General features: G+C 39.9%; 1 protein-coding gene across 2 annotated transcripts in view; it reads right to left on the bottom strand.

Annotated features, from left to right (window-relative positions):
• PRKCA (protein kinase C alpha) overlaps positions 1-26520 on the bottom strand; it is a 135244-nt gene that overhangs the window by 11932 nt on the left and 96792 nt on the right. Inside the window, exons 6-14 of one of the 2 annotated variants that reach the window (XM_015645435.3) lie at positions 23038-23194; positions 22809-22943; positions 22035-22131; positions 15196-15225; positions 6010-6153; positions 5086-5259; positions 3918-4009; positions 2286-2348; positions 1533-1671 (exon numbers count right to left, since the gene is read on the bottom strand). In XM_015645435.3, the coding sequence (XP_015500921.1) occupies positions 1533-1671; positions 2286-2348; positions 3918-4009; positions 5086-5259; positions 6010-6153; positions 15196-15225; positions 22035-22131; positions 22809-22943; positions 23038-23194 (1031 nt within the window). The remainder of the gene's footprint in view (positions 1-1532; positions 1672-2285; positions 2349-3917; positions 4010-5085; positions 5260-6009; positions 6154-15195; positions 15226-22034; positions 22132-22808; positions 22944-23037; positions 23195-26520) is intronic. The other variant, XM_015645436.1, reaches the window with a different exon arrangement.

Here is a 26520-nt window from a genome sequence, read left to right as displayed (position 1 = left end):
AAAGGTTTATTTCTTTATATGAAATTTCCAAATAAAGTAAAATAATTCGCTCCAGCATTGACCCACACTGAGCATTCTGGTACTGACAAAATGTTCTTTGGCATTAACTGGCACAAGACAATTGCCACAGAAAGGACACTTAAATTTGTAATACTGGCTTCATTTATGCTTTGACAGAAGAAAATGAAATACTACTCTGGTTGTTCTGATATCCTGCTGCAAGCAACAGCAAATGGTGAAAAAACAAGGATGTATAACACACAATATTTCACTCTGAAAAGCATGAATTAGCAACCAGGAAAAAAACAAACTATTTTTCATTCCAATTTCCCAGAGATGACAAAATTCACCTTAGACACTAATTTACTTGTCCATGTATAAATCTCTCCTATTCCAACAAACATTCAATTATTACAGCCAGAAATGCTTCAACCAGAGCTGCCTCTTGCTCAGCACCCAGTGAACAACTCTTGGATCAGGATCCAGCCCCTTGCATCAAATTTGCTGCCAAACAAATCAAGACTCTTGAAAGCTCAGTATGCACAAAGACCAGATTTTAATATTCATATATTTGAATTATAGCCAAATCACCACATGTGCTTGTTTTCAATTTTTTAGACCTCAGCTATTGAAATACAAATCATATCTAGACTCAAAATCTTAACTCTGAGCTTGTATTTATCTCAGTGCTTTAAAGCACAACTGGGCTTTTCATGATCATATTTTCATTTGAGACCCACTGCAGTTGGTTCAGGCTTCAATGTCATTCTCAGTGGCTTGAGAGCTCCACAGCTATGGCCAAGTCATGGAAAACTCAAGGCAATTTATGGATTTATAACAAAATTCCACTCAAGGCCCGATCTCTCAGCTTTTGGAAGAGGCTTTCAGTGGCAGGAGCTTTCCTGAGGTGAGGAGCAGCAACTCTTGGCAGCTGTGCAGCACTGGCAGGACATGGCCTGGAGAAAGCCACAGTGGTTTCACAAAGAGGTCAACAAAAAGCTTCAAGAGCTCACCAGTCCCCTCCCAAAAACCAGTGGGTGGTTTGTGATTTCCTGAAAATGCCAAATAATCTTTTAAATGAATGTGTGCTGGCAGCTGTGTGAACCTATGAGGGAACAGATTAAAGCAGAGTTGTTTGCTCCCAGTGAAATATTTACTGATTTCAGCAAAAAACTCAGCAACACCCACGATGTTTGTGTAACTTCACAAATTGCAGAGTTTAGTATAATAATATTTCCAGGCTAGAAATTTAAGATCAGAAGTTGGTGAGCCTGTTTTTTAAAGTTTTTTTTGCTAGAATGAACAAAATGTTACCTCATAAAAAGTTAGTTTTTCAATCAAGGAGGTATTCCCTAAAATTGTGAGGTCTTACTGATTACATTGCTTAAATTCACAAATATATCCAATATACCTGCAGAGATTAAATGGTGCCATCCAGGGAGAATCTGGAATTAGAGCCATCCAAACCCAGTGGTATAAAATGTGGAGGGACAATTTCCTTTAAGACACTAAAATGTTCTTTAAAGATTTACCTCTGGTGCAATGTAGTCTGGAGTGCCACAGAAGGTCCTGGTTGTTACTCCATCCAACATGTGTTCCTTGCACATTCCAAAATCAGCAATTTTAATGTGTCCTTCTGAATCCAACATCACATTATCTAATTTCAGATCTCTGAGAAGAATCACAGTAATCTAAGGTTAATGTTTGGGGTCAGCTAGGGTGAGCCTATTCTGAATAAGGAATATTTGCAGCTCTTTGGGAGGTTGAGGGTGCTGGCTCAGCTTGGAGGGAGCTGGGAGACATCTGAAAATGACTTTAAAATTGAGAATTGACCTTAAAATTAAATGGAAGGGACCTTAAAGCCCATCCAGAGGCACCCCTGCCATGGCAGGGACATCTCCCACTGTCCAGCCCCCTTGTCCAGCCTGGCCTGGGACCTGGACAGGGATCCAGGGGCAGCCACAGCTGCTCTGGGCTGTGAATGAAGAGGTGGCTGTGTCTGACCCCTCACCTCACAATTTTGGATGTGTAATATTATTAAACAACACACAGAAATACAAAACATGAAGTTTTCCATTTTCTAGAGGTTTTATTTCAGTGGGGCAGAGCACAGGTGTCAGAAAGCTCAGGTTCAACAGGGTTTCCACCTCACCAGCTGCAACACAACTAAAAGAGCTCTACACTGATGGCTTTCTGTTTTAAAAATACACTGAAAAGTTAAAGAAACTGATCATTTTGGGATTTTAAAAATAGTTCAGAAGTTACTTATGTCAGATCATACTCACCTATAAATAATCCCTCTGTTATGGAGAAAGAATAACCCAATTGAGATCTCAGCTGCATAGAACCTGTGTGGGGGGAAAAAAAAATCAACACATTTCTTATTGCCTCATGAGTTTCTTCTGGCAAAATAAATTGGAAATGAATCACAGTAAAGCATGATAATGTAGTAGCATATGAAATATGGAATTGATAATGTATATATACAGGTGACATAAAAGACCTATCACTTCAGCTGGACCTCAATAGATACATTTTGAGTATTTGATGATGAAATAATGCAGAATCTAAAAAAAAAAATTTGGAAAATGGCTCCCTGGACCACAAAAAATGGTGCAGCTGGAGCACAGCTTTCTTTTTTTTGCACTAACTCTGCTGCAAAGGTTCTTATCTCTAATCACAGACTGATGAATTCAGGATGCAGCTCGATGTACATTGCAATTCATATGGCATGAAATAATTTGCAGAAATAGTGTTCCTTTATACAGCCTGTTAATGGATTAATTACATGAAGCTAATTAAAATAATTACCATATAAAATATAATTGCTGAATGCAGTTAAGAGGTATAGAATACTGGTGGCTGTTTGAAGCTGGTTGCTGTGGAACTGTGCAAATTACGTGCGAGAGGATTATTTAAAGATGAGATTAATTTTTAGGCTCAGCACAAGGGAGAGGAAGCAACTGAGCTCTGCAACACTCGATCAGAGGTGTTTGTGAACATGTGTGAAGATGCAGCACAGGCAAAAGCTGTCATGAAGCACCACAGACTGTGCCAAGTGTTGGCAAGTTGCATTAGCTGGGAGTCAAGGATGATCTGACACCACCTCGGTTTGATTCAGCGAGTTGTTAAAATGTTTGTCTGCATCTGAAATATTTCTATTCAGAAGGCCTCTCGTTTAAACAAGCCCCATTTCAACACTGCTCATACCAAAATGAGAAATTATTTTAACTGAGTGCTTAAAGCAGTTGGTCACCCTTGATTTTAAAGTCTCATTAGTAAATGATTTATGAAACACTAACGAAGTGGTGATAAGGTATTATAAGGATGGCTAAAATGATACTGATGGATCTATTCACTCTTAAATATGCAACAGATCATTTTCAGTTGCTCACTGATGTGCCAGATGTACAATTACCTGAAAAGAATCATGTAGACAAACAAGTCCTAATTCCTTATTAACTCCTCACAAATATATCACACGATTTCTTATAAGTTATACATTGAATTTGTCTTGTATAAAGTGTAATTTATATCACAGTGCTGAGTCTGTTTGTTCTGCCTTTCTCTGTAGCACTAATTCAGACTGAAGCATTCTCCTCACTGTTTAATATTTGCTTTTAAAAACAACATCAGAATATGAAGTGACATCTTTAATTTCCTGCTGCCCTGCTTAAATTCTTGTCACTTTTCAAGTAAGCCTCTCCTGCTTTTGTTTGTGCTGTATTTTTGAATAAAGGCACAGCTACCTTTGGCCTATGTGTTCAAACAACATTTTTAACACAAAGTTCAGATTTGAAACCTTAAAAACAAACAAAGACCAGCCCAGACTTCATTCTGAGCCTGGGAAGAGGAAGAAACCAATTCCTCCTACAGTGTAAAATCAAATGATGTGATTTAAATCCATGAACACTCACACTGCTTGTGGCTCCTTAAATTTTCCTACTTGCTGGATGTGATACATGAGATCCCCACCGTTCACATACTCCATCACAAAATACAGCCGGTCCTAGGACAAAGTAGTAAAGGGGCACATAAATACATTAGAGACAATATTAGATATTCATTGATCAGCCAAAAAGGGGAAAAAAAAAAGTCACTAGCACGTTATTAAAAAGCTTTTAGGATTATTAGGACTGGGAAAAAATTATAGATCAGGAAATGGAAGCTGAATGTTTTGTACAACCTTTAAGAGTCAATGATTGATGAGATCTGTCTGCCTTTGCCAATTTTAGTGCCATGCTCTTACAGATTATTTTTCTCCAACAGTTTCAAGAATTATACAAATATAGCTCAGTCTGAAAAATGTCTCTAAAAATAAATGAAAAAAATGAAAATAAAAATAAATCAAAGATGGTCAAAAATTCCAAATTGCTTTGAGGCCATTTCTGATAGTTCCTAGTAAGTTTTCCTTTGGAAGATGTGTGGATGTGGCACTTGAGGACGTGGTTTCATGGGGAATGTGGGCTGATGGTTGGACTTGGTGATCTTAGAGGATTTTCCCTGCCTCAGCAGTTCCATAATTCCACGTCATCCAAGAGGCTGGCACAGTGACACTGGGCCATCAGAGCCATCCTCAAATGTGTCACTGGGAAATGTTCTGCAATGTGATGGGCAAATGCCCACTTCACATATTTATAAGGAAAGAAGAAGAAAAAGCCCCTCGGTGTCACCCAGAAGTGACAGAAAACTAAATTAAATCCACCAACACTGATTCATGACTAATAACCCCACGATATAATAACAGCCATTAAGACTTTTCAAATACTATCCTCAGAGCTTTAAAAGTATTTGGGAGCCTTTGGGAACCTGGGCTTGAGGCTCTGACTTAGCAAAGCAGATATAATTACATTTAGGAATTGCCATGCTGCCCTGCTCAAACCACTGCATGAAGGAAAACCTTTAAAATTATTTTTTACATTTAAGATCCAAGGGGTAATTACATGTGGGATTTCTTCAGCATTTAATACGTGCAGAGGCTACCATACATGGGTTGGATGATAATAAATGTTACTGGAGTGATAAAATCCACGACCACACAGCCTGGGAAACATCGGGGTGTGGAGAAAGACAGAGCTCACGTACAACTGTCTGGAAACAGGAGTGGAGCTGTGTCAGGAACGGGGGCTTATCTTGCAGTGCCAGGACTCGTTTTTCAACCATGGTGCACTCCACATCATCATCCTGGATCACCACGTCCTTTTTCAGGATTTTGATTGCATACAGCTCCTCTGTGCCCTTCCTGTCCGCCAGCATCACCTGCAGGAAAGGGAAACAGCGGCGTGAAAATCCCCCGGGCCAGGGAGGGAAGGTCACTCAGATGCCTCAAGATTCAGAGAGATGGCAAGACAGCTTTTCCCTTAATTTGTAGAGAGAAATTTGATCAAAACTCCAAAATCATGATCACTGTACATTTCAGACAGCCTGTGCCCAAACCCCCTGGCTGATTGCGGGCTCGTTGCAGCAGGGCTGATAAAATGTTAAGTCCCAGGAGACTTCTTCAGTAAAGGGCACTTTATCACCTGAGTTTTGTTCAAACAGGCAGAAAAATAGCAGTCTGTTCTCTCAGCTATTGGATTTCTAATATATATATACACTGTTCCTGTTTTTTTGTCCAATATTCACCCTTACTAATGTTGGTGACTTCCAGAACTGGCAGAGTGACCTAGGTATTAAAGCCAGAAAAGTAACACTTAATTTTCTTGAAACTGCCAAGAAGTGAGGATCTGAACGTGAGCAACAAGTTCTCAAATTGCCCAACAGTCTGAGGTTATAAATTTGTTTTTATTTTTTCAAGAAAACTTCCCATCAGGACTTAAATCTGCTAGGCCTTCGGGGAAATGACCCTACTCCCTGTTAAGAAATCCTTCCTCAAAAATACACATCCTTTTGACTCTGGATTTTGCTTCTGAAAGAGCTGTTTATTCATTTTTCCTCAAGGAAAAGGAAAAAAAAAGAAAAGAAAAAAAAGTAAAGGAATGTGAATGGATTATTTTGAAGAATTCCTACCTTCCCAAAGCTCCCCTTTCCAAGAACCATGAGAAAGTTGAAATCTGTCAGCTTCACCCTGTCCAGATTGTTGGATGGCACACTTGAGTTCTTGTCTTCTGTTGAAGTAATGACTTTGTTACCAGCTGGCCCAAGTTTGGCTTTCTGAAGAACACACACACACATACACACACAAAAACAGCAAAGTGAGAACTCCCCATTTCCTGGCAGAAAGGATCTCTGGGTGGAAGTTGGAATTGGAAATGGCCAGGTCTGAGGTGGCATTCCCAGGTGAAAGGTTGCATAATAAAATATGCACAGACACACCTTCAAAGACTCATTCCAGCAATAATTTTGATGTAATTGAAGGAATTAAAGTGGAAAACTGTGTTCATTTAGAACCAGATAAAGCAGATATGCTTATCTGGTTAAAAGAGCAAAACCAAAGCAAAGCCCAGAAACAAAATTAAAAATGATCATTTGCTTTCATGCCAAAAGCAGCTTAAATGGTGCTTTTGTTCTGAAATACAAAAAAAAATTAAAATAAAAATAAATAAAAAGAGGCTATCCAAAAATACCACACTGTAATGTACACTGGGTATTTTAGGATATAAACAACCTCCTCAAAACATTCTCTTTTAGAATGGAATTTTTCCAGTCACTGCATAGCAAGAGTTAAGAGAATTTTGACATGCACCAAGAAAAAGAACCTGCATTAAAAAATCCCACAAGACATGAGAATTAATGCAGATGTACACGGCCACTTTCACACCAGCAGTACAATCAACTTTGATTTTCAATCAAGGGTTGATCTGGAAAAGGGGGGAAAGGAAATATTACAGACAAGGGCTCTGCCTTGTCCAGAAACTTTGATTTACAGGAGGCTGCAAGTCTCAGTATTTCACATGAGACACCATAGCATGGCTCAAGTAAGCTGCATTTCAAATCCCAGAGTTAATAGAAGAGAAAAAAGTAACACTCACCAAAAGATAATGCAGGCTACAAGATAATATCCTTTTTTCTTTTTTTCCCTCAAAATAATCCCATATACCAGCAGAAGCAAAGCCATAAGATTTAATAATTTGGGATATAAGTGCTTTCCCCATCTGTCTGGTGTGTTGGTCTGGTTAATAACCTCTAATATGGTCAATTTACTTTTTGCTAGTGATGTATGTTTGACAATTCAGGATAACTACTATTTTCTCTGCTTCACAAAAGGACAATATTTGTGTATTATCCTTCTTTTACAGATAAAGAAAATTACAGAAATGGAGGTTTATTCAAAGTCACACAATACCTCCCTTTAAAAGCCAGGCCTGGCATACACCTTTGGCACTGGAAACTGAGAGTTTGTAACTGGGAGTTACAAACCTTCCCCTCCCCAGAGGAGTTTAAAACCATAAAATTGAGAGGCACTCGATTCACAGACTCCATCTACTCTTGCAGTAATGTCAGATAATCATCTGACAAAATAACCTCCTGTCACTTCAAAACCATATTCAGCTTGGATGACTCTTCCTGCAACTTTATAAGCGCAGAAAATCTTATGCCCTGCCACAGGGATATGAATTTTTCAAGTTTAGATCTCTTTATTAAAAAACTTGTAATACAGCTTAGACTGGGGAATTTCCTCCACAGCAATGTTATTACTTGTTTGCATGAAAGCAGCACTTGGAGATGCTGATCAGGGTCGGGTGCTGTGCAAACTTTTAGGGAGAGCCAGCCCTGGATGTCAGCCTAAATCCCTGAGCCTGCAAGGGATGCTCCCAGGGCAGATCTGGCTGCTGGGACAGATTTGAGCTCTCTGGCAGCACAAAGCTCCTTTCCAGGCCACACAAGATTGAGCCATGAGCAAAACAAGGGAAAAAACCCCCAAATCCCAATATCCGTTATTGGTACAAGATAAAGACGTGGCTCAAGGGAGCAGCTTTGCCTTTGTGATGCTTCCACAAATGGGATCTCAGATAAAGATCTTGCTTTTCTGATGCACAAAGCAATTTCAATATCCTTCTTTTCACTGAGTAATGGAGATCCAAATCAGGCCCTGAATGGAAAGCATCAGCTTTATTTCTTCCACTTTAAACCCGCTGGGCAGGCGTTGGCAGCTTGTCCAAAAAATGCATAACTCGAACAAAAAGTCAAATTTTGTTCCGAGGCCGTTTGTTTTTTGGGTACAAACCTGCCAACCAGGGAGGGAGTGCTCTCTGCAGTGCTGCAATCCCAGGCTCTGGAGTTTCCAGAACTTCTTCCATAAAAAAGCACGGCAGGTTCACCAGCAGAGCTGGAGGCACTGCTTTCACTCGGAGTCAACACGGCCTGGAATTCTCAGGATCTGAAGGCAGCATCTTAAAATAATATTTGAGAAGCCAGCCAAGGCCTCTGTGCATCCTCTGAGCACTTAGATTCAATGAGCAGCAGACAAGCTCCTCTCACTCCCATCTTTCAGCTTTTTTTAAATTAGATGTCACTCTCAGTTTGAGAATCTCTCTTTGCAGATGGCAGATTTTTGAGAACATGGGGTTCCTCTGGTGTGCTCAGGTGGGCTCTGAGCTGTGTGAGGCAGGCAGGAGGTGAGCAGGGCAGGAGTTCATTGATGTGCTGAGCTCGGAGTGCCCGTGGGAAGGTGACAATCCTGGTTATCCCCTGGCTGAGCTGCCATGGGAGGGGTGAAGAGAGAGCCCTGCTGCAAACCAGCTGGAAAATCCAGGGACAGGGCAGCCAGGGAATGCTGGGAAACAACCAGACTGACTCAAAGGAAGCACACAGCCCCAAAGTGGCAGGAGGTCATTAAATTATCATCACCTTATCAAAGGTCCTTATTTCCCATCACCTTGGCCAGCCACCATTCTTTCAGAAGCATGCAAAAAACCCCCCTTTTTCACATTTGGCATGTGAATCCCTGTTACTGTTTTTTTGGCTTAAGGTCCTAGTGGAAATAGAGTGGGAATTTCAAGACATTTCACTGAGCTCTATCATGAGTTTTATATCTGAAACACCTTGGCTGTAGCAGACAGAAAATGCCATGCAGCCAATATCCTCTTCCAGACTGCCAGAGCAAAACCAATTTTGCAGCTACAGAAGGGACATAAACTCAAATTATTCCTAAAAGCTTATTGGAAAAGATTGATATTTTGCCTTTCCTACCATGACTAAAATTGAAAATCGCAGAATCCTATTTGAACCCTCTTTTATTTTTCATGGATATTAAAACTTGCTGAAGTTGAAGACAGCATTCCAGGCTCTGGATTAATTTTCAATCCACATTCCAACTCCTTGTCTTATTATCTTGGATAAAACCACAGTATTGTTACAACAAAGCCAGCTTGCAGCAAACCAACCAGGAAAACAGAATGTTAAAGATAAATTAGTCTGCACTGGTAGCAGGAAAGTTAATCTAAAAAGAAAACAAGACATGCACATCATCTTACTTCCTCTGCTTTGGACGCACCTTATCTCGGCCAGTTCTTTTACCCTGAAACCACAGGTGAGACATATCTTATATATTCAGCCCAAACTCACTTCTCCATGGAGTGTAAAGAAATTACAGTGTGCTACACTGGAGAGATTCTGGGAATTTGGCAGGTGCTTCTTGGAAAAGATATCTCAGGTTTCACAGTAAAAATGCTTTGGGTTTCTTTTTAGTCTAGGAGTAACAATTACACTTTTAATTAAATATGAAAAAAGTTATCTAAAATCTAATGAGAAGTGATGCAAAAAAGAAACAGAAGTGATTTAGGGAATAGTAATTCTTCATTTTTTTATGGCAATTGCAGTAATTCTTGGTGATTCTTTTCAAAACTTTGTGATTTTTTCCTGTGAAGAAAATCAAATAGGACAAAGCAATAAATCTGGATGTTGGTTCTTCTGCCCTCCATGTATATCTGTAGTAGGGAATCTTAGGAATTACAGAGCAAAAAGACTGAATTGGTCATTTTGCACATTAGCCAATAATAAATAAAATTTGTGAGGATTTAAAAAAAATACATCCAAAATTCCCTTTCCTACTCCCAATCTCTTCAGCAGAACGAGTCTCCTCCAAGCTGCCAGTGCTTTAACACCTTGTATTGCTCTCCTCTGCTGCAGTTTGCAGCACTCAGCTGGGTGAGATTGGCTTTGTTCCCACATGGGAAACCAACACCAGGATCCAAAGCTGCCCAAACTTGCAGCCACCCCCTCCCACCCCCAAGCCCATCCCCTCTGCCATGGTCAGATATCCAAGCAAACACAAAGCTGCATGAGCACCTCCCTAGAGGATGTGTTCCTCGGTTGTCAGGGAAACTCACTCCCAGCGAGTTCCCAGATGCCAGCAGGATCATCCCTGGCACCACATTTTCAAGAGGAAAAAGCGATAAATGAAGAAATATTTAACAACAATTCTGAATCCCCACCACACGAGCAGAGTGCTGTGTGAAGAGCCACAGCCCATCCTTTATTTATCGGCCCCACCAACACCTGACAGGGAGGTAAATGCAGAGCTCTGCTCCCAGCAGCTGAGCCTTCTGGATTTTCCCAGCTCTGCTGCACATGGATACCAGCATTCCCTCCTCTTCTTCACAGGTTCCCCCCAGCACGAGCTGCTCTGCCTGTGCAGTGGCTGCAAACACTGAACGTGCGATGGAACACGGCGCTGTCCGGTCTGCTCCAAACCCCACAGCTCCCACTGCACCAGGCTCAGCAGCCCAAGGAGTGACTGCACAGGGCTTGAAAGGTTTGGGCTGGAATGGACCTGAAAGATCATCTCATTCCACCCCCCTTCCACCAGAGCAGGGTGCTTCAAGCCCTGGTCAACCTGGCCTTGGACACTTCCAGGGATGGGGCAACCACAGCTTCTCTGGACAACCTATCTCAGGTCCAAGGATTGAGATCTGTGGAGCAGGAATGTCTCCTTGCCACCACTTAAAAAATTCTAACAAATCCCTGCTTCTCACGTGGCAGAAAGTTCTCAGCAGTTCTTTGCTGGAGCCCCACGTTGTCCCCAGATGTCCCCGTGTGAGGGAATCACCATCTCACACTGCCACACCTGGAGCCAAGGTTTCTGCTCCTGGTTCTGGAAATAACCCAAAGCCACTGCAGGTAACAGCCTGCACATCACTTACAAAGATGGCAAAATGCGTGGTGAGGAGTGAGGATGGAACAGCCTCAACAGTAAAATTCCAGCCTCACTCTTCCAGCCCAGGGGAATGTGGGTGTGAAATCAATGCTCAGATCTGCCTGTTGATACCTGGACCCTGCACAAGGAGCATCAGAACAGCTCAGACAAACCTCAGGAGATGTCACTGACAGCAAAGCTCAAACTAAGGATGGAAAAAGGGAAATAACAGTGATTTATCCAAGGCTCAAGGAAGGACACATTCAGGTTTCCAGTCGTGTACACACAAAGTGGGGACTTTGATCAATGTGTTGAGCCATTAGCAAGCCTTTAATAAAGCAAATAAATCCAATAAATTTCAAGTCAAAATCTGGAAGAAAAGCCCTCCCATTCAGTGAAATGTTCTCTGTCATTGTGGCAGCTGGTTTCTTACATTATTGCATTTCCAATTCCATGTAATTATAGATGCTATGATAGACTATCAATTTCCTACTTTCTACAACTTAATTACCAGGATGCTGAGAATTTGAAATGAGAAGAGTCCATTTCTAAGCTCCAGCAAGACCTAATGCCTCACCAGACTGAGATTTAATCTTCATGCCATAACCTAGGGCTGGTTTATAATTCACCAGCAGAGTTTTGCTGGAAACCAGGGGTGTGCAAGTATCAGGGACACCATCAAGGATTCCTGAGGTTCCCACATGGATTTTGGCCGTTCCTTGGTGAATTTACACTGTAGCAACACTTGTCTGCAGCAAGGGGAACACTGGGGAGATGTAAATAACCACAAAGCTGTTTATCAGCACACTGAGATTCATTTTCATGGCTGCAGTGTCACTGTGCTGAACGATGGTGTAATTAGTGAAAAATGCAATATATCAAAATGAAAATGTGTATTTCTTTCAATGGCTAAAATAGTTATTGAGAAAATAACTAAAAATTCATAGCATTCCCATTGCTAGCAAAAAGGCATGAGGGCAAATGGGATGTTTCATAAAGATATAAATGAGATGGGTGATAAAACTCTACCTGGGAATTAAATACCAACTATTTTATGTCTTCAGTTTATTTTTCCCTCATTTCCTCTCCTCCTCTTAAAATTGTTTCATATTTACCCTATTTATTACTAACAGTAATTTTATTTAAAGGATTTGTCTGCAGCAAATATTTGTGGTGTATTTGATAAGGATTAAAAAGGTCTTTTGCAGAAAGCATTCCAAGGACAAGGGAGCCCCACTCCTGAAGCCACCAAAGCGTTGGGCTGAGCGATCCTGAGGTGAGCAGTACCTGCTTTTACACCTGCAATTGTAAAATATTTTGATTAGAGGGAAAATTCTCATCAGTGCCAGTTATCAAACCTGAATAAAGGGCTGTGTGAAAATGTTACAGTGAATTTTACTGAAATTATGGTTTAAATTAATGGGTTTGTATTTTTTAAGTATATATACACAAGCAATGTGGATGATTTACTTCTTTTCAGGCCTTTAGCAGGATCCAGCTCAGCTCTGGGAGCTTTTCCCTGTTCTTTGCTGACCTCTTGTGGTTTCTAACTCTGAGGGAAATTATTTCCTCAAGCTCAACTTTACTTAGGATAATGAAAAAAAGGCAATCTGAAAGGACAAGGCAACAGTTTAGTATATCACAAAGTTCCTCAACAGACCTTTTTTGTGGGGATTATAACAACATTCTCTATTTAATTATTTTTCTTAAACTTTTTTTTTTTTGTCTTGCTGGATTGAAGTTAGAACTGTGTGAAGTACCTGAACACACAATTTCTAAAATATTCCCAAATGTGCCAGGCATGAGGTGAAGGTAACATATTTCTATTTTCTATTCTCTAGAATATTCCCTAGAAAATGGAGACAGTGGAGTCAAATGACTATGGAAGACATTGGAAAGGGATGGATCTATCCTCAGACAGGAATTTCAGGGGATACTGCCCTGGGTGACAAAGTCTGCCTGTGTGAGCTGTGAAATCCAGAGAGGGAAGAGTTTCCAGTTCCCCATTTGGCACTGTCAACATGTTTAATCTGTTTAATAATCCTGTGGCCACCTGAGTCCACTTTGTTTCCTGCCTTTATTGCCAAACACTCTCTCCCCTGCAACAGAGCAGTGCCTAATGAGATGAAGTGTAATTAAAGAGGCTGCCTAGGAATAATATTCAAGAATTCTTGCAGAAGTATCCTGTGGTGGTGGTAATAAAAATCCCCAAAAGCAAATAAGATGCTACAACAGTGAACCCCTAAGTGTCAAAAGAAGAACTGCTTTTCTAGATGCTCCTCCATTCTTTAATTATGCAAATTACTGCTAGTTTTCAATAATAAAAAAAAACCTAGAGTGTGGAATTTGCTTTTAAGTATAAACCTTATTTCAATAAGGGGAAAAAAAGATTAAAATGCTATTTTAAAAGAATTTTAAGGACTTCAGTTCTCCCTGATCTTAGAGCAAATCCCTGCAATCAATCCCCACCAGGCACACAAAGCTGCAGTCCAGGACTGATTTTAAAACCTTGGGATTCTGTATCCAAATCTCAATGTGCTCTGAAATGATTTATCTCCCTCTCACACACACACAAACACAGATGAAAGTGTTTTCTGCATGATGTTGAGAAATAATCTATTTAAATACCCACTTTGCAGTGGGACAAAAGCAGGATAGGTGTGAGGTCCTTCCCAGTGTTTGATTATTCCATAAACATGAATTCACAACATCTCCCATTTTCTGTGATATTATCCATTAATTTTTGTACATTTGCTGGTTCCTAGTTCAGAATTGTTGGGTGAAGCAGCAGCTGTGGGGAAGCCTGCAGTCCTTTTTTTGGGTGCACTCCTATGGTGGAAACCTGAATTAACCAAGGACTTTTGTCAGCTTGTATCAATGTTCTTCAAAGCCTGGATTTTACAATGAGGTGACAAAACTTCCTATTGAGGCCAGATGCATTTTATCAGGGTGATTTTGCTCTGGTTTAAAAATGCATTTAAGCAGAGAAACTTCCAACTTCCCAGCATAAAACAAGTTTCACCAATGAAACCACCATGTGATTTTATTTTCAAATATGAAGAGGTGTAAAGGATTGAGGAAAGGCAGTTCTCTTCTGTACAGGCTTTTCTGAGATAAAAAAATCAAGGTTGAGAAAAGAGATTAATTTGATATTGCCGGTTCAGTGTTAGAACATTTGTTAAAACCATGCATTAATAATACAAACAACTCTTAAAAAATAACATTTGTTTTTTTAAATTAAGTATTTTAAGCCTTGATTGATAATGTAAAGCACTCCAGATCAACAGTTGTAAAAATACTATTTGAAGATAATAATGGCTTCAATAATCTTAAGATTCTTAGAACACAGTTTAAAACACAGGAGCTTCAAATTTTAATTGAAATTGTAACTCCAGCAATGTATGAAACTGAAAGTGTGGTTTGTGCCAGTGGCCTTTGCCCTAATAAAGCAAGATAATCTGTTAGAGACACATGCAAATATAAACAAAACACAGGTAAATTCTCAATGCTGAGATGTAACTTTTATGGCAGTAACTCAGTGATGTGGGGAGCAGTGAAAGGAGCAAAATGAGAAAGAAACAGGTGAATTGGTATTTCAGGTATCAGAGCATCTGTGCACATGGGTAATATCTCTGAAAATATAGCATACTCCAAATAACATCCAGCAATAGAGGTATTATGTTAAATCATAAAACATGCATGCTCTATCATCTAAATTTAGCTATTTAAATATACAGCGACCATGAGCATTATTTTATCCGTGAAAGTTACTTAAAGTTCCATGAATGTCTTTCCAATTAAAGATTTTCCATTTTCCATGAGAAGCTGGCACTCATTTAACTAATTCCTCCAAAAAGGAAGGCACACTGCATCTGCTCAGGTTTGATCACTCTTTTTTTTTTGTTGTTGTAAAGTTCTAATCTGGGGATCACTTTATGACAAATTATGGAAGATTCATACTTCAATTTTTAATTTTTTTTAAAAATCAATTAGAAAATCTTGAAGTGGAAAAAAATCGAGTGCATCCTTAAAAGATGGTGAGAATGAAATTAAACTCAATAAACTTCAGATGCTGGTAAAGGGGGTTGTGTGCAGGAGAACACCAAGGAGAAAACTACCTTGAAGAAGTGGATATTTACATGACAGTCCTGGAAGAGACAGGAGAGGGAGAAACTGCGTGGTTAGTAACGGGCTGGCACAGCACAGCAACCACAATTAGTAGCAGAAATAAACAAATACAGACACAGCAGCAGCGGGAATACAGAAATGGACGCGTCTGTTAAGCACAGAAAAAACCCAGGACAAATAAATCGTGTTAATCAGCGGGGTGGGGTGGGAACACAGGCAGGGCTGTGCTCCTGGGACCTCAGCTCACAAACACACACCCCATGCATGGAACAGCCTCGTGGCAGATCCAGCTGTGCACAGCTGGGCAGGAGCACCAGGGGTCCCAGCCTCGACAGCACACGAGGGATTTGGGATCTTTGTTGGTGCCTCCTTCTGCAGCACACATTTCACCTTTAGATAAGGGATGGGGAAATCCCTGCTAGCAACATGATTTTTTTTTATATTCTTCACCTCAAATCACAACCCACTGAGAAAAGCCTTAAGGAAATCAGCAGCTGATGCAAACTGAAAAGCAGAGACTTATGCCATCTAGTTAAGAAATTTCAAGTTCTCCAGTTTGAGCCGTGGTGAGTGGATGGGAAACCTCCAGATAACTGCATATGGGAATTCCCCCTGCCAAACTACAGTACAGAACAGATGGAGTCATCTAACAGCATCTCTATAATGCTGCAAACTATTCTCTAATGATTAAATATGCACAATTTAAAAATAGGAATAAGTGCCATGGCCAAAAAAAGCAGCTCTTCTTTTTATATCTCTATATGCATAATGAGTGTGGATTGACGTGCCAGTGATATTTTGGCTGGTCATGATTTCAGTGTGGCTTAGTTTCTGTTTCCTGAAAAGTAAATTTAATCTTGTCATTTGCAATTGGAAGTGTCAGCAATGTTATTTCTCTTTTCCATGTCCCCTTTACTGACCTGCCTGAAGCATGAAAATGGGAATGAATATTGGTTAGAGACAGCTATGGAAGAGACCATATCTTTTATTTATTAAAAAAAAAAAAAGAAGTGTAACAGTATAACAGCTCTGGGGCAAAACATCACCATCCTTCAAAGATGTAAAAGTAATGTTTCCTTCACAGCCTTTGTAACACTTTACAGAGACCTGGAGAACTTACAAATGAACAAAATCACAAGCTCCTCTACAGCTCTTCTTGGGGATTTTATGTTGGTTTGTTTGTTTGGGGTGGTTTTTTTTTTTAATGAAAACAGATTCAATTAGAAAACTCACTGGGTTCTTAAGAAGTCACTGAAATGGTCCCTGGAGTTTCTGCTTTGGCTCTGGCTATGCAACTGCAACATTTCTACTCAGCCTCCAGCTCAGAATAAAGACATTGGTTAAATTGAGAATGGCCACTGATTAAAGGAAAGAAATATAATGTCCTTTTAGCATAAAGTTTTTGTGAATATCAGAAAAACACCAGATTAAGAAAGTTCTGGCCTTCTCCTTTCTAATGAAGCAGACAGAAATGGCTTCAAAAAATTTAAGAGTGGTAAAATCTAAGAAATGCAGGGCTTGCATTGAAACAATCTGATGTATTGATGTTCAGAAAAAAATATTATAAATAAATGAAAGAGGCCTTTCACCATTAGACTGAAACAGCAACAAAACTCATCAGAGAGTTTTAGTTGTGCCTTGATCTCTGGGGACAGTTTCAGGTCCTGTTTAACACCAGCTGTGCTGCCACAAGGAGAAGCCTGATGGTGTAAATCCACATTAGCTCTGTGTGCACAGATACACAGCCTGAGGCTTCTGGGTTGTAAATTCGGGCCTGAACAGCGACTAAAACACAAGTTTGGTCAAACAAAGTGCTGCCCTGCATCCTGGAGGAGCTCAGGAGCAGAAATATCTCTCAGATCCTGCGTCACTGGAGAGGTTCCAGGTATTTATAACCGAGCCTGATGGCCAAGCTCCACATCCGTCCTGTTATCTTTAAAATGATAAGGTATTTTAGAAGACATTTTCTTTAGGATAATAATAATGATAAGGCATTTTAGAAGACATTTTCTTTAGGATCATAATGATAGTTCTGTTCAGAAGCACTGAGAGGTCACCAAAATGCCACCAGTGACTGATCACTTCCAGTGCTCAGAAATTACATCCTCCCTGTTCTCAGCTCTGTTCCTCTCCTCCTGCTCTGGGCTGCAGAAAGGAATTCCATCAGCAATTCCATGGTCAAAGCAGCTGGGATCTCTCACACAAGCAGGACTCAAAGGCAGGGATGTGGATGTTTGTCTCCTCCCAGGGTGCAGGGACAGTCCCTGTGGTGGGACAGCAGTCGGAGCTCTCAGAAATTAAGAGAAGGATTTTGTTCCTGTCAAAGCCACCCAGAGAGCTACACTAAAGGAAATAATTAGAACCAAAGAACACATCTGACATGTGAAGCCTGTGCACCAGGAGGACCATTCTGTGTCTTCCCAGAGATGCTCTAAAATGAGGATTTTACGAGCAGAATCCCATTCCCTCACAACAATGTGTTTGGATCCCTGCAATTGCCAGAGCTGGGTGTAGTGACTGAGCCTGCTCCCATCACCAACAGTGATGTTGTTGGGCTCAGTAAATGTGTCCATGGGTAAGGATTATGGCTGCTCTGTTCTTTGTTTAATTAAAAAAATCCTTTATATGGACCATAACAGCTTCTTTATTTTTAATAACATTTCCCAGTGCTGGTGATGTGGAAAGAAGGGGAGAGATCATAGAACAATTCACCAGCCTACTTTTAAATCACTATTATTCTGTTCTTATTCTAAGGTGATATTTAAGTATCCAGAAGTGCTTTGCTAAGCAGGAAAAGTGAAAAGGGCTTGACCAAACTACAATAATTTCCCACAATAGAAGTTTAAGAATTTGCACATTTTTTCCCCCAGATTCAGGAAAAAAGGAATGATACCCTAAATGGCAAAGGCATCTTACTGCTCAAATCACAACCAGGTAGAAAAAAACCACCAGAAATTGCATTATTTCAATATTCTATTTTTTTGACTAGAAAAGTACTGGAAGAAGAAAATAAGTGCATAACAAAAAGTAGATGCTGCAGTTAGATTTCCTAGTTTGGGTCCATGGAGGCACCTGGGAGTATTGGGAGTTCCCATGGCAACCTCAGCATGGACAATTATGGAGCAGCCACAATTTTATTCTGAATATGCCTGGTGAGAAAGGAGTTTCATTTTGAGATGGCCATAAATAATGCCATTCCAGAGAGAAAATCCACAGCTAAAGGTTAAAACCAACTGAAAAATAGTGACAGATTTTATCCTGCCTCCACTTCCTACAGGAGTATATTTTTATCTCTAAATATTAATAATGATGTATCACATATAAATCACTGAGGACAGATTTGATCACACTGCTAAATGAGCAGATAATAGATTTGTGAGTTATAGTGAGAGGTGAAATCCAGAAAATATGTAGATTAAATAAAATTTGTTGTATAGAAAACACTGCATTGCACCTCTGCATAATATACCTCAATTTCTATATACTGCACAGAACATAGTAAAGAAAACTCCTTGCAATAAAATATAAAAGGTAAAAAAAAAAAGCACCATCCTCAATTATTTCTGTTCCAATTTTGGTCCCATTTGTTGGATAGGATCCATTCTGGGGAAAAGTTGGGTGTTAATTTTTCAACTGATTCAAATGTGGCAGAATGGGCCATGAGGAAACCTCTCATAAATAGTTTTTAACATTCAGTTACAAATGCAAGTGAGGAGAATGTTTGAATCTAGATTACTTATTTATTTATAATCTTGTATAGCTATTTTATGGTAGATTTAGATTGAATAAATGACTTAAGAATATGTGCCAGGAGGTCCAGTGAGCAAAGCAGCATTTCCATGAGATTTGTGTGGCTAAGAGCCACATTTCCCTAAGAAATCTGAGCTGTGAAAGTGATGTGCTAAGAAGGATGTGATGGCACTGTGTAAATTGTTCAAGATCAATGAGAGTTTGAGGTCAAATCTTAAAGCTGAAATAGAAATGCAGGCAGATATTCTTAAAATTCTGATTTAAATGGGAGGTAGCTCCTAAGTGTTCTTGGAGGTTCTGCTACCCCACATTTCTAAACTTTAGTCAAAAGGCCAAAGTCAATTTTCAGAACATCTTACAACTTTCAGGATCAGAAAGTGGTTTCAGAAATTCTACATCTATTGGCTCCCTGGTCTTTTCTAAGCTGAAAAGAATCTTATTCTTTTTTAATATGAAACAAGGAAATCCTGAAGATTCTCTACTCTTGTTTAGCTTAGGTTTGTATGCAGCCTTTTACTCTGAAGACCACCATTATTTATTTTAAGTATTTGATAAAAGTAATGTAATATTTTTGTGGAAATTGCTGTCATTTTGTACTCAAAGTTAAATCAATGCACCTTGGCTACCAATCACATGGTCATATATGAAAAAACAAACCAAGCACTACAAGTGCAGACTGGAGTGGGAAGAACTCTGGAGTTACCCCTTCCATAAACTGATAAAAGGGAAGGTGGCCCAGTGTGACCCCTTGGTCCATCTGTATTTTTAATCTCCTGCCAAATTCACTCCCCCAGGAAAGTGACAGTCTTCCTGTAAGGCTCCAATGCTGATTTTACAGCAGTGGAAATAGTTATTTAGATGAGGTAATTAAATCACAAATAGCAGCCTTTTTATCAGTGCTGTCTATTTGTTCCTTATTACAGGGCACCTAAAATAAAATGCCTGTGCAATCCAGGATATAGATGATAACAGAAATAAAGGAAAAGATGATCAGAGTCAGCACCACTTATGTGCCATACCAGAATAGCTAATAAGTGAAATACCACCATTCAGACATCTGTGCTGTGAATTTTCAGAAGCCATCACAGTGATGCCCCTTGAAACCAAGGAAGAATATTCCATGGAGGGTTCTGCTTCCCTCTGCTCCTTCTCATAATGATAAACTTCGAGATAAGGGAAGAGGGTGAGCCCAAACCCTTCAGCCACCACATTACACCAGCCTTGGCCTCGTTACAATTACAGAGTTTGTTCAGCTATCAATACCCTCATTTGTCATCATTAAGTTTTTCAAGTGTTCATTGTCCAGCTCGGGAAATGACATTTACTGGAGACACTGTGTGCCTGCTGAAGGCCCAGTGCCTTCCCTGGATTAATTCAGTCACCCAAACAGCACCAAGCAGGCTAGCCCAGACCAGGGAGAGCCTCAAATACACAGAGCTGAGGCTGAACTAATTAGACTTTGAGACAGACTAATTATTTCTGAGGCAGAGCTTCCCCTTGGTGAAGCTGCAGTCTCTGGGACCAGGTCCAGTAATTTTACATGAATCCTCTCAGGATTTCTACTCCACTTCATTGCAGGACATGGATAAACTCTGACTGTTCCTCCTGCAAGCCAAGTATTTACAGCAGGATTAAGAATCAACCTCAGAGACAGTAAATTCAATATACAAAGACACTGCATGTAATATCTGACATTTTTAAGTGGACAGTTTTAGTGACTTGGCTCTGTGCTGTCTCTGACCTGAGAAAAAACAAGCAAATTTTTATACCTATATCACCAATATATAAATATCCACCCAATTCCAGACTCTTCATAATGCATAGAAACATGGACAGAATTACTTTTGAAGCTATTCTTTCTACAGAGGATAAAAAATAAAAATGATCTTGAATAGCAAATGACCTAGTGCAGCAAAATGAAATCACACTGGTCAGATCACAACTGCAAAGAAAGGAAAATGGAATGGAGGCTCAAATACTTCTCAAATGTATAACAAAAATCATATTTCATGCTGCAGACATGGGAGCTGATCCAAATGCGTTCAGAAGAAATTGGAGCACCTTTTCTTTTTCTTCCTTGAAAGTTGAACATGTGTCGTTTTTCCTCACTTTCATGGGTTAACCCATCTTTTATAATAACAATGGAGAATTCTGCCTGATGGTGAACATAGAAAATTGCCATTTCAGGTTGAAAGGAACAGGCAGGTTTGTTTATGCACAACAGGTACATTCATTATGTACAACAGCTTGGCTGAGGTTGTAAGCAGTGCAGATTGGAATATTCCCAGGCAGGGGAGAGGAGCTGGACAGAAAACCCCTCCCACCCCAGGCCATACCTGTCCTGCTCCTGGGCTCAGTGGCCAGCAAAAATTTTGTTGTAATTCTGGCTGTGGTTGTCAGAAGAGGCAGAGTGTGATTAACAAAAAAACCTCCCTGGTGTGGCACATGAGACCATTCTTGTGGCTACCAACTTCTCCAGCTGGCACCACAGGAGGCAAGACACTGCAAAAAGTATCATTTTCTCTGGATTTTCTTTTTTGTACACACCCAGCAATACCTCTCATCCTTAGAAAAACATCAACATCCTTCCCCACACTACAGAATTTCACATAAAAACCTTCTGTAAGGACTTTAAAGCTCCAAAGTGTGAACATTGAAAGTATTTTTTTAAAACACCCCATGTTACAGTGTGGAAAACTCAAAGTATTAAAATACCATTGTTTCTGAGAATTTCATTTGTCAAATAATGCAGGTATCAGTGATAATGGCTGGCAGATTTTGCAGCAATTGTTAAAAGACATTGAAATTATTACATATACTTGACATAACACATTTTAAAATACCAACTTCAAAGTGTCATAGCAGAGAAGCTGAACTGTCAGGAAAATGATTCCACCTCTGAATTAAACCATTTGGTCCAATCTTCAACAAAACCAAAGACACACAGAGCTGTCACAGGGACAGAAATAGGAGCACTCTAACATATGTATCATTTAACAGACTCTTGTTTTTTTTCTTTGGCAGTAAAGTGAAAAATAAATGCAATATTTAGTTGCACACATCTGTGTTTAATCCTCACCTCAAACTTCTGTCGGAGCTCTGCATTTCCATCTTCATCAGCATCTGGAATTGGAACGTTGTAATATTCACCCTCTTCTTGATTCAGCAGTTTGTACCTGTGGTAGATTTCAGGAAAAAAAAATGGTGACTTTACATTTTTCTCCTGATGGATTTAAAATCTAATTTTTGTTGTTTGTGTGTGGTTTGTATCAATGTCACAGGTATGCAAAGAATTGATCTCAAAGACCTGAAGCAAACTCAGAAATTGAATGTATTTTACCTGAAATCAGATCTTGAATCCCAAACTATCTGTCAAGGCAGTTTAACAGACAAGGAGATTCTTCCCACACCTCCTGGGATTTGATGGGAGACACCAACCTTTGTCTCCAGTGCTTCCATAGCCCTAAACAACTGTCTTTGAAGAAATGTCCTTTTTGAGAAGTGATGAGTTCTTTCCTGGCAGGTAATGAGGTGGCATTTTACAAGATCAGTTTCCATGTGCTTTGAATTTGCAGAGCTATATATAACATGATACACTTAGTATTGAACACATCATATTGGAGATAAAAATAAAATTTGTATCACAAGACTATGTACACAGAATTGAGTTTGCAGCAGCTCCTGGCTCCAGCAGAAGTTTCAGGAACATCATAAAAGAAAAGTTGTTTTATGATCCCCTTTTGATATATATAGCCTGTGTTTCCTAGGTTTAGTGAATTTATAGCCTGAAAAAATTGAGATGTTTAAAACTTTTGGTGATATATTCTCTCCTTCTCTTTTCAGAAACTCTTACCATCCACTGGCTGGCATTTTCATAAGTTCTGACACCCCAAAAGAGAGAGATCCCATGAAATCATTCCTGGTTGTTCGATCCCAGTCCCACACCTCTACGGATAACCGGCGATCTTTGTCTGTAGGTTTTAATTTACTAAAAAAGGAGAGAAATGGAGGAGTTGTCAACACTGAAATAAAGAACAGAACACATCCAGAGACCCCCCAGTAAATCAGAGTGTTAAACTCACAACGTGAATGACTCGTTCCAGTCCGGATTCAGGGTAGAACGGATGGTTTTTGTTTTTTGTTTACTTTCATTTTTAGGATCTGGGATGAGCTTCAGTTTGACATAAGGATCTGAAAGTCCATTTGGATCCATGGGAATGAGGTTTTTTGCTTCTCTCACTGTCAATATAAAACACAGGATTACACATCACCGTTAAGAAAGAAATTACATGTCAGACCAGAGTTACTGAAGCACGTTGACAAATAAATAAGATGTGAAGCCCACTTGTCAGACTTGGCATGAGAGAAACTACTTGTTGTAAAGAAAGGTTGTACTGAGTGATATTTATAAGAATAGCAGGGAGCAGTGACAGGAGAGAAGAGTGATTCACAAGCAACACACAGCTCCCAGGCAGCTCTCCCTGCAGTGCAGTGATTAAGTACCTAAATCCATCACTGTAATTTTTCTAAGCAGGTACCAATTCTTTGTGCTTTTGTTCCCTCATCACTCTTAGGTTATACAACCACAGATTAGGAGCCAAACACTGTAAGAGCCACTGCCAGATCACAGGGGATTGCAGAGGATCAGGTGTTTGACACAAGCCCTCTTTGGAAGGTCTCTACCAGCACCCTTCCCACGGATTCACGGCTCATTAGCTGTCAGATGGAATCCTTGGGAGCATTGTCATGACAGCAACCAAAGGAAAAGTGCAGGGAAGACAAGTGGAGCTCCAGCTTCACAAAAATCCTAATGCAGCTCTCTGCTTTTACAATGCCAAAGGAAGAAACAAAGTGAGTTAATTTATCTGGAGTTGTTCCTGATCCCTGAGGAGAGAGGGAACAATCGGAACCGGCAGCTGGGAGTGAAGGTTGAGCACAGCCAGCACTGCCCTCCCTCCTGCAGACACCTGAGCAACACTTACACATCCTGGAAGAATTCTGAACAATAAAAGGTGAATTTCCCTCATTCCCACCCAAACCAGCTGCCATGAACTGGGATCAAGCTGGGATGGGGAATGTGGAGCTCACAGTTGGGCTTCTCAAAATTTGGGGGCAGTTTTGGGACAGCAAACAGCTTCCAGCCAGGAATCCCCTGGTGACAGTCAGACTTTAAGGTTAGAACTGTTTCTGGAAGGAAAGCTGCAAGAAGCTTTGGGGGTGCCACGATTCCTTAGGGAGGGAGGAATTCCAGCCTTTGAGAGTCACTGCAGAGATTATCCAGGACTGGCACTGCCCTCAGCCACTGCTTTCATTCAGGAGGGATTTCTACAATCTGCCTAACTGAAGAAATCTGAAGGGAAATTTAGGAAAGATTAAACTTTAAGCAACTTGATAGTTCTTGATGAAAGGTTTTTCAGAAATCTGGACTTTAGAGCCACTTAAAAATCACTTAGAGCTAATGCAAAAAGAAGAAAAAATGGGTCAGGATCTTCAGCAACAAATGTTTACTGTTTGCTCAAGACATTGTCCTCCTTTTCCCCCAGATTTAAACAGCATTTTTATACTGCAACCCCAAAATTATAGACCTTTCCAGGATTTCAATCTGTTGTTTACCAGCATGGAGGTTAAAAGGCATCCAAACAACAGAGGTATTATTTTATATATAGAATAAGAGGAGTACAGGAATGTGAGCTACTGATTTGGAAGACTCTACTTCATTTGTCAAGATAATTCTCATGCAGAACAGATACCCTGATATAAATTAATTAATGAAATTAAATCATGGCTGGAAACGAATCATATTAACTTGACCCAACAGTTGACACTGATTAAGTTTCTTAAATTTCTGGTTTTAGAAGGAGAGATAGAAAATGCTTATGGGCTAAAATTTTAGAATAAAGTGTAATTCTATTCACTATCTGTATTCCTCAAAGAATTGTATCAGGAAAAAAAATCACTGTGTGTTAAAAGAAAAGAACAGAACAAGGCATTTTTCTTGCAGACCATTTCATTTGTACTTTTCCACAATCCATGTGTAAAGCTGACCGGGTTTTGCAGCTGGGGAAACGATTCCTTTCAGGCCACAGAAATTGTCCCCACTCTCATTTACTCTGAGTTTGCCCCCTGGGGGTCTTCACACCTGTGGTCAGCTGGAAAAAAAAATTCTTTTCAACCCTTTGAAAAAAACCTAAAACACCCAATTTTTAAAATTTAGTGCACTGAACAGAATCTTCAAATACTTCCAAGGAATAACATTGAGATTAAATAACTTATTTTAGCTAAGAATTTACAATCCCAAAGGGCCTAAGAACCATGAAGTGAGTGAAGGATGAAGTGACAGCTTTCAGTGCAAGCTGCTTTCTCTCATCCTATATTTGGGTTTATTATTGCTTTTTTGGTGGGTTTTTTTTCAGTCTTCTTCTGCATGCTTTTTGTGACTGCACTGTTTGGCACAGGAGCTATTACTTCAAAATCCACTTTTTGATTTTTATTTCTACGCTGCACTTTGCCATAAGTGAGCAGCAGAACTCCCCCCGTGTCCTACAGCTTCCTAAAAATACACATTAGTAAGTTTTCCACGAAAATTCTCTGAAGAAATTTGCCTAATTTTACCATTTTCAGGCTGAGCTTTTATGTTTAACTTTTACCTGCAGAGGTCAAGTGTGAAAGAGGGAGGATTTGGGGTGATTGGATGGGGGGATGTGGAGGCTCTGCCACAGAAAGATCCCTGGACAAAGCCATCCCTGCCCAGCCCTGATAAATTCTGCATAAAAAGCTCTGGCAGCAAGAGGACGTGGCAGAATGTGTAAAATTGCTGCTTTTTCCTGCAGCAAATACAGAAAATAGAAAAAAATATCCCAAAACCTCTAAGTGCAAGAAAGAGAGGCTCAAAGATTAATTGGGAAGGAAAAATGCAACATGTACTAAATACAGGCTGCTAACGAAGTCATTATCTCACTCCCTGTTTAAAGATATCTGGCCCATTTGTACTTTTGTCTGCATAATTAATACCCTCAGACATCTTTTTCCAACTGACTTAGCACTTCTTTTCCTGAGGAAACAGCGTGATGATACTTGTGCTACATCGTGCTTATCAAGAATTAGCATCCAAGTGGTTCATCTCTTTAATGTGCCCTATTTTTAACGGGACACATCAAGTTTCTCTGGGAGAATTGACATGAAGAAGAGATTCCCCTCCCCACCAAAGGCATTATCTCTTGTGTGTGGTTGAGAAAGTTAAATGAAAAATAACTCCATGAAAATAAATCAATTTACAGCGTCTGATTTCTGCTATAATTGTAACCATAGCAAAGAATCTCACCCTGCTTGGTAATTATTGGTTAATTAAACTCAACACTGTGATAGAGATGCTACTCTAAATTAGAGAAGGTTGAGGGGAGGTGCAGTTCAGCCCCACTTTGGGTAGAAACCTGAAATACTACTTGTCAGTTTTCTGTCATAAATATTGAGGATGATAATAATAATCTCTGTACTGAGCAAAGCAGCTGCCACCAGTTAAATTTATCAACATTTTGTCCAGACTGGAGTCTTAATGGGGGCTGAGA

The sequence above is a fragment of the Parus major genome, chromosome 18, assembly GCF_001522545.3.
Source record: "Parus major isolate Abel chromosome 18, Parus_major1.1, whole genome shotgun sequence".
Classification (NCBI taxonomy): Eukaryota; Metazoa; Chordata; class Aves; order Passeriformes; family Paridae; genus Parus; species Parus major.
The sequence above is the reverse complement of the archived record's forward strand: the minus strand, read 5'-3'. Positions and strand labels throughout refer to the sequence as shown.